General features: G+C 34.7%; 1 protein-coding gene across 1 annotated transcript in view; it reads left to right on the top strand.

Moving 5' to 3' along the window:
• The window catches only part of LOC127876812 (U6 snRNA-associated Sm-like protein LSm3), a 32,117-nt gene that overhangs the window by 10,926 nt on the left and 7,840 nt on the right, over positions 1 to 13,351 (top strand). The window contains exons 2-3 of the mRNA XM_052422279.1: positions 8,829 to 8,939; positions 12,681 to 12,776. Of these exons, the coding sequence (XP_052278239.1) occupies positions 8,829 to 8,939; positions 12,681 to 12,776 (207 nt within the window). The remainder of the gene's footprint in view (positions 1 to 8,828; positions 8,940 to 12,680; positions 12,777 to 13,351) is intronic.

Here is a 13,351-nt window from a genome sequence, read left to right as displayed (position 1 = left end):
ACATCCAATCGGCACAGGGTATTCCAAATTAACATGTGTAATGCGATGTGGGCCCTTCAAGTACTTTTCTTGTTAAACCAATCCTCACTCTCAATTCAGATTGATGCAATATGTTCAAACTTTTTTCAGAAAATCAGTTGAAAAAGAAACTAATTTATGTGAAACATCTATGTGTAATGATCAGCATTCAATTTGTTTGATATACAAAATAAGTGTTTAGACTGGATTATTTAACCTTGGGTGGTATAATACACATTATTATACATGCCAGAAATTATCAGGTCACAATCGGGGACATTCCATTAAAAATTTCGGGACATTGGCCAAAAAGCGGGACACCTAAAACGATCAATCATGCCACCTTTACTGTAGTCAGTAATTAGTATTTTACTTACAAAATCTCATACTTTCTAGCAAATATTGAGGATAAATGTGTTTAAGAATTTCATGAACACAGACATTCTCGATTTTCCGTAGTAAACACACATGTGCACTATGCGGATTAATCCATAAAGTGAAATGGCGGGCATGCCTCTATATGATTCAATTTGGGACAGAGGCATGTGTAATCGTTCGAGCACTGTTTTTATTCAACCAATCATCAATTTACTCTAAATTTAGATTGATGCAATGTGTACACATTATTTTCTGAAAATCAGACAAAAGGATTTTTGTTAATTTATGTGAAACATCAATGTTTATCAGTAAGCGCTCAGTTTGTTTGATTTACAAAACTAGTGTTTTGACAGTTTTTTTTAGCGTCATGTTGTATCAGTGTGTTTTTTTTATTCAAAATCGAGTCCATTAATCGGACCCATTTCCAATGGAAAAAATAGCCAGCTCGTCGTGTCCATCGTCTTGTCATCCGCGTCGTGCTAAAACCTTAACATTTTGTCAAGGTTTTTTACAACATTGGCTCTAAAATCAAAGTGCTTCAAAGTACATCTTTGAAACTTCTTATGTAGCTGACCCTTGATTAGTTCTACATGCCACACCCATTTTTGGGTCACTAGGTCAAAGGTCAAAGTCACTGTGACGTTAAAAAAAAAAAAATCTGACAAGCTTTTATTTATTCAAAACTGCACCCGCAGCCGAGCGTGGCACCCGTTTTGCGGTGCTCTTGTTTAGCAAAACAGCAACAACACTAATTTCCCAATTTTACTCAAAACAACGCAAATTTTTCCAATCCAAAGGGACCTGGCCCTATTCCCAAAATGGTGAAAAAAACACTGGGTATCTTTGGACTTGATTTGGGCCATGAAATAAAAAAGCAGTCTGCGTTTAATTCTTTACGATGCATATATCGCTAGCAATTAGTGACCCCTATCATAAAAATACGGTGTGAATGCCCAATAAAGCCAATAATTTGCTGATAGATGGCTGGTATAAAGGTGTCAAAAACAACACTGAATCACTCGACTAGTAGATATGGTTTGTTAAAAAGGGGCAAGCAAGGATTAGCGCTGGTAATTTAAGCCAGAGGGAGCTTGAATAGCAAATTTTATTGTTACCTTATAGAACATATGTCGTTTTTAGCTCTACTGGCCCAAGGCCTGAAGAGCTTATGTCATGGCATGGTTTCCGTCGTCCGTCTGTGCATGCGTTAGACTTTTTCTTGTTTACGCGATAAAGTCCACAGTTTTCATCCGATTCTTTTCAAACTTGTTCAGTGTCTTCATATTAATGAGGACTCAAACCCTATTGAAAATGGATTACATCAGGGTAAAAAGTCCAGATTTATCTCCCCTTGAATTTGAGAAAATTGTGAAATAAGCAGATCCCCAGATAAGGGTCGTATTTTCGTAATTAACAATGATTTTCAAGTCTGTTACTTATTTATTTTAAAATCTGGTCGCACCATTAAGAATTACAAAATCAAGTTACGAATATTATTTTAACATCGGTTCTTATCGATTTTTATTGAGTTCTTTTCACGTATTAAGATCTTTTCGGTACTTATATAGAATGATTATCGGGTATGTTAAACGAAGCGCATTTTCCAATAAAAGCGGCTAGTACAGTCTGTCAACAAGAAATGGCTGCGCCAGGAGGACGTCCTAAAAAACTGCAAAACTTGCACAAAAACACGCTTTTAACATGTTGTACGCAAAGTGAGCCTTAGTTGAATGTAAAGAAAGACATTATAGAAAAGATCTTTATTACGGCAAAAATTGAAATGACATGAAAAGTTCAAGGTTATTAAATGGAATACATGTACCTTGTTGAAATTATTGAAACTATTGTATACTACTGAATAGAAAATGTTGAACTCGCGCAAATAAAGTTGCAAGTATGTTCACTTGATTTTTTGCATTTTGCATGAAAAAAAAACATTTTTAATTATGTTTAGATCATTTAGAATTAAGAATGTTAAGAATTATTTTTCAAAACTTAGTAGTAACATTAAGAATAAAATTTTAGAGTTAAGAATTCTTTTAGAAAATCTAGTAGTAGCGTTAAGAATTTCACAAAACCTTATCTGGAGCTCTGAAAAAGGCTTGTTTACGCAATAAAGTCCACTGTTTTCATCCAATCATTTCCCAACTTGCACAGTTTCTTCTTCTGAATGATGAGTCAAACCGCTCTACTGGCCGAAGGCCTGAAGAGCTTATGTCATGGCGTGGTTTCCGTCGTCCGTCCGTGCATAAGACTTTTTCTTCTTTACGCGATAAAGTCCACAGTTTTCATCCGATTCTTTTCAAACTTGTTCAGTGTCTTTATATTAATGAGGACTTGAACCCTATTGAAAATGGGTAACATCAGAGTAAAAAGATCAGAATAATCTTCCCTTGAATTTGAGAAAAAAATGAAAATTCAGTTTTTTTATGTGATTAAGTCCATAATTTTCATCCAATTCTTGGCAAACTTGCACAGTGTCTTTGTATCAATGAGGACTCAAACACTTTTTAAAAAAGATCAATATCAAAGCAATAAGTCCAAAATGACTTCCCCTTGAATATGAGTATAATGACAAAGCCTTAATGCTTGTTTTTCCTTTTATTCATTATGTCGCCCCGGAGAGCCAAGGTAAAAGACTTAAAGTATACAAATAACACTAATAAGTCCACCATACAGAATTCATACATGATCAATGATTATAATATGAATATCATACATGTATGCCTGATAAACAAATCAGAATGTGAAATGCCTTAATCTATTAATCCTTAAACTCAGAAAACATGTGTCCTAGCTGAATTTCATATAAACTGAAAGAATCTAATTTACCGGACGGACTTGAAAGAACCTAATTTCCCTGACGGACCGGTATTATATACATGCATAGACAAACCATGAACCCAGGCAAAATATATGCCTTGGCCTAAGACCTATAAACAGCAATAATGTACTGTCCTATTCATAAACAGCAAAAATGTACTGTCCTATTCATTATATAATAGCATAGTATCTGCATAACAGATAGATTTACATACACAAGGAATAATCACTCTCTTAAACAAATTGTAAAATTTAACGTGACATCACAACCATTAGAACACGACAAAAAATTAACCTTACACAGAAAATACAGGATTGTGACTTTCATAATGCAAAGTAATCATATAATAACATCATATAAAACCCAAACTTACACTGTGGGGGCATAAAGAGGACCTTTTTGGGGTGAAAATCACTGCATTGTGCAAAATGCTGCCTAAACGTATATGACTTTCAAGTGGTGAAAAATTATCTAAGGGGAACAACTTCTACAATGCTAAAAGCTAAAACCCGGTATAGACCGTACCAAACCCGTACCAAACCATGCGCCCTCCGCACCTAGCTCTAGCCCAACTTCATAAATAACAAAAGTGTAACAGCACAATGAGAAAATTTTGAAATCCTGATTGTTTACGCATTTAATTTCACAGTTTTTATCCAATTATTTCCAAATTTGCACAGTATCTTTATATCAATGAGGACTTGAACCCTATTGAAGATAAGCAGTATCGGAGAAATAAGTACACAATAATCTCCCCTTGAATTTGAGAAAATTCTCCTTGTTTGCGCGATTAAGTACACAGTTTCCATCTTATTATTTCCAAACTTGCACAGTGTTTATAGCAGTAGAGCGATTCAGGCCCTCATGGGCCTCTTGTTTACGAATGTCTGGACAAATTGTGTCACATTGGGACACAGGGATTTAAACACCCCAAAAGCAGGACTGTCCCGCCAAGATTAAGAAAAATTATGCCTCTGTAGGGTGGCATATAGCAGACGCAGTCGTTAATTCAGAATCCTTTTTCCGAAGTTTTATTCCTTTCAGATATTTAACTGATTTATGTGTGTGAGTCTACCTGAATTACATACAGATCAAGATAGAGTTTCATTTTGTCACATTGGATATTGGGGAAGTAACAGGCCCTGTGAGTTGATTTTTTTTATTGAAAAACAGTTTTCCAGACCGCTTTCAGACATTTTAATACCTGATTTTTGATGTGACTGCATCTGCAGGACTAACAGAACATGTGTGAGTTTTGTTTCGGTCCATTTATTTTTGGAGAAGTTGCGGGCCTTGGACTTTGAAATATTCTTAAAACAGCAGTTTTTGGGACTTTTCTCAACGCTTGCAGATATTGATCTGATTTTTGGTGTGCGAGTCTACCTGCATGATTACCTATCAATTACTTTTTTCATGTATGTTGTGTTTTGAGACAAAAGTGGAATATTATGGTGAACAAATATGCCAAATTATTTTAAAATCTCGCACTATGAATGACATAGTTATGGCCCAGACAAGCTCATTTATGGCCATTTTTTACCTTTGAACTCAAAGTGTTACCTTGAACTTGGAGATATCGACGTAATTCTTTCGCGCGACACACCGTCTAATGATGGTGAGCAAATGTGTGAACTGATTTTAAAATCTCACAATTCACGACAAAGTTATGGCCTGGACAAGCTTTTTCAGCCCGCCCGCCAGACCTACCACCCGCCCGCCCGCCGACATTCGCCAATCTAATAACCAGTTTTTTCCTTGGGAAAACCTGGTTAATAATTGGTTTAGGTCATATTCCCTAAATGATGAGAAAAAGCACTGCTAGGTCAAATCTTAGGAAAACCTTGTTACCACTCTAGATTCCACATGTATGACTTAATCCGAATTAAACTTAGATAGAATGTTTATCTTGACAATATCTAGCCCATGAAGTTTGAATATTAGTCACCAGTCTTGACACTAGGTCACCAGGTCAAATATTTAAAAATAATCTTCTCTTTGGGAAACATTTTATGACTAAAACGTTATGAAACTTGATCAGAATGTAAACATGCATTTTGAGCATATGTAGTCAAAGTTTGAACTTGGGGTCAGGTGGTTCCAGAAGCTAAATCACTAGGTATATAGAGAATAATAGGTTGGTGACGTGGATGGAGAATGGTTATCCGGCAAGTCAAAGGAATCCTCCCACGAGCCAGATAACCATTCTCCATCCACGTCATCAACCTATTATTCTATTTATCCTGTCACATTCGTTGAAATGTTTCTAAAATATCAAGTTTTCAAGTATTTTGTGTTTAAATATTTAATATGGGAAAAAACACGCGCGAACATAAACATTGTTACGTCACGTCATGCAAAACGCTTAGGCTAGCTTTCATCTTGTTAAACAACACAGAAATCGAGTCAATCGTTATTAATTCAATACACAAAGGCGAAATAATGCTGTTAAAATAATAATGTTTAAACAAAACGTGCTTTACATGTATTTTTTTGTTTTTTTTTAATTGAAAACAAGTATATTTTATTAATAGAAAATAGTACAGGCGTGCGCATGCACGGAGAGCAACTGACGGATATTCAAGGTCACGTTGTCATCTAGCCTAATAACTTTTGGGATATTAGGTAACCTGGTTATCGGGCTGATTTAAAGGCATGTGACAGGATAAAAGAGTTTAACTACTATAGAGGCCTCATTTATGTCTTGATTTAAATATGGTAAGAATGGTCAGCTTGACAATATGAAGGCCATGTTTGAAACTGGATCAAGTGGGGTCAAGAACAAGATCAAGAGTTTTAGTCTTCAACAACGGATTTCAGTGAACTCTAGGCCATCATAGCCTCCTTATTGGACACATTTTCTCCGTGGGCAATTACAGAATCAATGCATTCATCCTGTATATGAGCTGCTGGGTCTCCAGTGTAACCAGACAATTCATGTGCTTCAAATATATCCTAGAATAGTCTTTGTGCTCTGCACATGCTATTTAAATCTGGGTTGGCAACCTTGGCCTTGACTTGAGTTATGCTTAGAAGAGACTTCCTTCAAAGCTCCATAAAGACTCCAAAATCAACGAACATTTCTGAAACTATTTCCTCAGTCAAATATAGTTAACCCATAACAAATCAGTATTCCTTATAGAAATATCCAAAATAACAAATCTAGATGTGGTCTGGTGAAATAGATTCAACGAAATACAAAATTCTTGTTTTTATTTTAATTTCTTGCAACGATATCGGAACATTGACTAGCAAACGTGAGATTGGCTTCGGGCAGCGTCGGAAGCACGACGTAGTTCTCATTAATTATTATTATGTTATTATTAATAAGTGGAGCTTAATTGAGAAAGCCCTTCTTTTAGTGATTCAGCAAGAAGAATAAAATAAAAGAGAGTGTGCAAAAAAAAAGTGTATGTGGGGCAATACATAAACTGTGTTTATGAAATCCGATCCTTCTTTATTGTTAATTTAGAGTACACTGGCTTGTGGTTCCTGTGTTTGTTCATTAATATTTGTATATTGGCATGGAAAATTAAAATGGTATATTATGTCCCACAAAAAAATTAAAGCAAGGATTTTGTTTCATTTCAAATCTCTTTACCAGACCACATCTAGTGTTGAAATTTTTGCTATTGCAAGAAGGAACACTGATTTTTTTTGGGGTTAAATTTATTTTATGAAATAGTTTACGAATTACTGTTGATTTTGAGTTTTTATGCGGCGTTAAATAAAAATCATTTGGGATTTGTTTTCCCTAATTAGCCTTAGCGGACTGGCACATTACTTTACAGACATAAATGAAGCCCAATTTTCTCAGAATGTTGCTCATAATTATAATAGTAAATGTGATAAAAGGGTTCCCAAAATAATAGTAGTACTATATAAAAATTATTATGAATACAATGCGTATTTTGACATTGGTCTTATTACCGGTAACTCTTTTTTGAGGAGAACACCATTGACAGGGGTTTCACTTGGTCAAAACAAAGAAGTTGTTATCGCTGAATTAACTTTCTTGAAAATTGGAGCCAATCATTGATTGCATCGCCATAATAATAACAATAAATATTAATCATAACACAAATTAATATCAATAAATTTCTGTAAGAAAAGAACATGATTGACTTAAGCACAATATAATCATGTTATATGGTTACATTTCAGCATGTGCCAGCATACAATCATGTTATATGGTTACATTTCAGCAAGTGCCAGCATACAATCATTGTATATGGTTACATTTCAGCAAGTGCCAGCATATAATCATGTTATATAGTTACATTAAGTGCAAGCCAGCGATTTTTTTTGTCCAATTGGGAAAAGTACCCGTACCGGTCCAATCGGGAAAAATTGAGTTGTGAAAGCCTGAAAATTGGGGAAAATCGAGTCGTGAAACCCTCAAATTGGGAAATTGGTGTATTTGATTTTATGCTCCCAAATACTTTAAAATTGATAACTAAGTGTTTTCAAGCTGTCATTATTATATTTACCTAGGTCTAAACCATAGAGCTGCATAGGGAAACTAACAAAATGTTGCATTTTCCCCCCCAAAAAAAAACCTTTTTTTTTTTTTTTTTTACCTTAAATTGGGATTGTTTTGGACAGCAATTTGGAAATTTGTAGTTTTTTCGTAATTGGGAAAGTGCCGTTTTCCGGTTCTTTATAAAAAAAGAAAAAAATTGCTGCAAGCATATAGCCAGCATATACATGTAATCATGTTATATGGTTTCACGTCAGCAAGTTCCAGCATATAATCATGGTATATGGTTACATATCATTGAGTGCCAGCATATAATCATGTTATAAGGTTACATTTAAGCAAGTGCCAGCATATATTCATGTTATAAGGTTACATTTAAGCAAGTGCCAGCATATAATCATGTTATGGGGTAAGATTTCAGCAAGTACCAGATTTTTATCATGATATATGGTTACATATCATCAAGTGCCAGCATATAATCATGATATATGGTTACATACATTGTATCATCAAGTGCCACCATATAATCATGTTATATGGTAACATTTCAGCAAGTGCCAGCATATAATCATGTTATATGGTAACATTTCATCAAGTGCCAGCATATAATCATGATATATGGTTACATATCATCAAGTGCCAGCATATAATCATGATATATGGTTACATATCATCAAGTGCCACCATATAATCATGTTATATGGTTACATATCATCAAGTGCCAGCATATAATCATGATATATGGTTACATATCATCAAGTGCCACCATATAATCATGTTATATGGTAACATTTCAGCAAGTGCCAGCATATAATCATGTTATATGGTAACATTTCAGCAAGTGCCAGCATATAATCATGATATATGGTTACATATCATCAAGTGCCAGCTTATAATCATGCTATATGGTAACGCTTCAGCAAGTACCAGCATGTACTCATGTTTTATGGTTACATTTCAGCAAGTGCCAGCATATGAGCATGTTATATGGTTACATTTCAGCAAGTGCCAGCATATAATCATGTTACATGTATATGGCTATATTTTATCAAGTGCCAGCATATAATCATGTTATTTGATTACATTTTAGCAAGTGCCAGCATATTTTCATGTTATTTGATTACATTTCAGCAAGTGCCAGCTCAGATTGTGGAGGAGCCCCTGGATCTGATACGTCTCAGTCTGGATGAGAGGATCTATGTGAAGATGCGCAACGACAGGGAGCTCAGGGGACGGCTGCATGTACGTTTGATAAAAAGAATCAGGCTTTGTTCAGCCTTATATATGGGTCTATTAAACCCTTGCCCAGATCGAAGTGTAAATCCAAATTTGAAAAAATACTACTAATGATTATTATATCTCAATTTTGTCTCAATAACATCAAACAAAGTATATACATGTAATTATAATTCAAAGTATTTTTCAAATTGTATCTATTTAATAATTTCCAAAATAAATGAACTTTTTGCCCCAAAGTTTGAAACTAGATCATGTGACGTAAAGAAATAGATCACGAGATGGAATTAAAGGAAAAGCTTGTTGACACTTGTATGGTCCTGTCTTCTTTAAACTTTAACAGAACATTTGTTCAAATGTTATCTGGCCTATGTGCTAAAATGGTTTGTAGTTGAAAAACATTGCCTCAAGGGGCGGGGCAGTTTTCCTTATGTGAAACCTTTTAAGACTCTAGGTGTCATACTTATTTCCAATCTAAATGAAATACAACATTTGTCCCAATGAAATCTCCCAGTTTGAAAAAGGCACTTTGTCAAATTCAAGGAAATGCCTGTTAACACTCCAGGATGACATTTTTAACTGTATCTTCCTTTAATAAACTTGTTCAAAACATTTGTGCTGAAAGATATCTCAGCTGAATTCGAAAGTTGTTCCAGTCTGTTGAAAACATGGCTGCCAGGGAGAGGGGTATTTGTATGCCCCCTTTCGAAGAAAAGGGGGTATATAGTTTTCGCACTGTCAGTCTGTCAGTCAGTCTGTTACACTTTTCTGTCCGCTCCCTTATTCGAATAGGTTTCATCCGATCTTTACGAAACTTGGTCAGAAGTTGTATCTAGACAATTGCTCGGTCAAGTTTGAATATGGGTCATGCCAGGTCAAAAACTAGGTCACCGGGTGGAAAAAAAATCCAAGGGAAGTAATAAGCTTTAAATGGACATAATTATCGACCTGCCAAATTATTTTTTTTTTCAAGGGAAGTAATTGATATAGTTATAAATCTCAGATTATATATTTCCTTACCAAGAATTTAAGTTCTTTTCACAGTTACTGTACAGATTTTTTATTTTTATTATTTATAACTCAAATGATTGATTTGTCTAAGTTTTTTTTTAATGATATAATTATCATTTCTTTCCTGTACTAATTTGTGAATGGTAGGGTTCATTACATACCTGTTGACTTATGTCCATAGATACATGATGAACTCTGGCTAAGATCTCTTTGATAAACCACAGGCCTTGGTTGTCAGTCAGTGATGTCTGACTTGGTCATTTTTCGGCGTAAGCTGCATAAGCCAGCTTTTCACCCTGACTTGACCTTTGTAAGTGTCCAATAAAATTCAAATAAAATTTCCCGCGGCTAGGTACGAATGAATACACTTCATTTATTCCATTGGCTGATTTGAGTATACCACCAGAACATTGGAAACATATCCGCGTCTTTGTAACACTGTTTTACTGTATGAAACAATTTTATCTCTAATGAAAAGGCTTAATAGATAGAACAGTTTTACACTCAATTCTCGACATCAATACAGTTTGTGCGTACACCTTTTATTTTCAGAGTATTACCAGCACAAAAGCGTTTATACTTAAAAGGCTATGTTCTCATATTTAGTACTTACTTCCATATTCCTGTCAACATGTTAACATGTAAATGTATAAAGAGCAGTGGAAGCGAGGCCTCACTTTAAAGAATTGCATTTCAACCCGCGAGGTTTCGGGTCAAGTCGCGGACATTCAGAGTTTATATACAGGTCATCACCGGAGTTCGCGGTCAGTAAAATAATCGTTATATAATAAAGACGCTATCCGTGAACTAGGTGACCTGGAATTTTCTTTAGACCAGAAATATGTTAAAAGAAGATATTCAGCAATATAATTATGGTATGTCAATAATAGATTCTTAATGTGTTTTCAACAATACAATGATAAATATTATTTTTAATAAATTTAACAATAATTATTCCACCATATTGCCTAATGTACTAAAGTGATATTATGAGCATGTAACAGTTTATAGGTGTCTATCGCAACCGTTGATTATTTTTGATGTTTCTACTTCATATACACTTATAGTAATTAATGCAGCATCAACATACTAAAACAATATACCAGAAAGAGAAAAATAATGCATTTGAATATTAACCGTACTTTCGTTTGACAACTGATCATGCGTTTACGAGTTGAACCTAAATTTAGTTTTAGTGCAGATTTGTTCATACGACACAAAGACACAATATTGTTTTATGGATCATTTCGGCTTACAGGACTGGGTGGGTCACGTAAGAATATCGAATATAAAATATATTTTTATAAACAACTGGTAGCAAGGTGAGTTGCAGATAATTGATCAGTAACCACATTTTAACTAACTATTTTGACCTGTTAATTCTTTTCAGCTCAATTCAACAGTGCAAAATGCCCATAATATCACTTTAAGCATGAGCACGATGATTCTCGATACTGTTAATAATCGAATCAAATAGCAATGCCCGACAGACCACTAAAACAGGTTTGTTCTCGTGTGGCCGGTTGACTCATATGTTTAAATTTCACTTCCATTCTTCTTTTGGTTTTCTGTTTTGTATCTATAGGTTTATGACCAGAAATATGTTATAATGTAAAATAAGCCGCGAAAACTCCCCGTAACATCCAGTACTGCGTGTGATGCAGCTAAAAACTGCACAGAAAAAGACATTCGCTATCCTTGATCTCATTCATTAAACTATTTACGCCGTATATCTTTTTTAAAGATATTTCTTGTTTACTTTCTACATACCCCCCCCCCCCCCCTGCTGGTTGCATTGGACAAAATCCAAGGGAAGTAATAAGCTTTAAAGGGAGATGATTTCTATACAGGGCTCAACATTAACCTAAAATCCAACTTGCCCTGCCGGGCAAGTAATTAGAAAATCTACTTGCCCTGAACGTAAAGCCATTTGCCCAAACATGACATATCACATTAACTGTTAACCTCATATTTTTAAATGAAGATCAAAATGATACACCACGAAACCTTTTTTTATTTTTGCACATTTAACAAAATGATTACAGCAATTAAAGTCTAAATTAAATGCTTTGTTCTTTTTTGCACTTGCCCGGGCGGACAACTAGATCATAAATGACTTGCCCGGACCCAACTTTTACTTGCCAGGGGCAAAAGGACAACTGTTAATGTTGAGCCCTGCTATACCTGCAAAAATGATAAATAGAAATTTTATTTCAAAGCGGCCCAGTAGGGGGCATTGTCTTTCTGACGAACACATCTCTTGTTGCTTATATGGCTATAGTGTAATATTGTGAACACTCTAGAATTCTTTTTCTCGTTATATCTCAGCTGAGTTTTAAATTTTATGTGTACCAGTCTGATTTGATGTTTTAAAAGTTTGACGAGTAGCTGTCTTCTTTGCTAAATTTTCTAAATAGCTCGAATAGTTTAAATAATGTCTTGGCTCACATAAATAATGTGTATACTATAATATGAGCATATGTCTCTGAAAACTGATATATAGGGTGGTGTCCCAGATTAGCTTGTGCAGTGTGCAAAGGATTATCAGTGACAACACAGTGTGCCTAGACTTGATTTTTGTTTAGACCTTAAAACAAAAAATCATAAAAGCAGAAAGTGGCGTCCCTTATAAGCTTATGCGAACTGCACTAGCTAATCTGGGAACACTTTTTTTGCACATACATTAAGCCCAGTTTTCCCTGAACAATGCTCATATAATATTCTATATGTTTAAAGGCCTATGACCAGCATTTGAACATGATTATGGGAGATGTGGAGGAGACAGTCACAACCGTGGAGATCGACGAAGAAACATATGAGGAGATATACAAGGTGCATACTGGCATTCTTATAATATATGCTTGCCTCAATAATCAAGTATATTTACATTGTTTTTGTTCAAATGTGTGGCCCTCATGCAGGAAACACTTGGAAACGAGTATTTATTTTTCCCAAATTGGACTTCACCATTTACAATTAAAGGTTTCACTAATCTCAAAATTGAGTTCATTTCCCATCCAGCTCTATAATTTGAACCTTATTCTGTATACTATTTAAAACTCTTTTAATTTCAGTTTGATGTATTTGTTAGCAAAAAATTAACAGCACTAATTTCTCAATATAAGCCAATACTATGCAATCTTTCCCAATTCAAAGGGACCGGGCCTCATTCCCAGAATGGTGAAACAAAAACACTGCTGTATGATTGCACCTTTTTCAAATATTTAAACATCATCTGCCTTTGAACATAATTTGTATAATTGCATTGTTGGCATAATCAAGATAAGTATTATCACATCTTTTTTTACATTTAATGAAGAAAACAAAACTACAGGACTGAAGCAGTTGTACGAAGTATACCATCATTTTGTATAATCAAGATATGCTAACTGCAATGCCATTCAAGA

Source organism: Dreissena polymorpha, chromosome 1 (assembly GCF_020536995.1).
Source record: "Dreissena polymorpha isolate Duluth1 chromosome 1, UMN_Dpol_1.0, whole genome shotgun sequence".
In the NCBI taxonomy this organism is placed as follows: Eukaryota; Metazoa; Mollusca; class Bivalvia; order Myida; family Dreissenidae; genus Dreissena; species Dreissena polymorpha.
The sequence above is the reverse complement of the archived record's forward strand: the minus strand, read 5'-3'. Positions and strand labels throughout refer to the sequence as shown.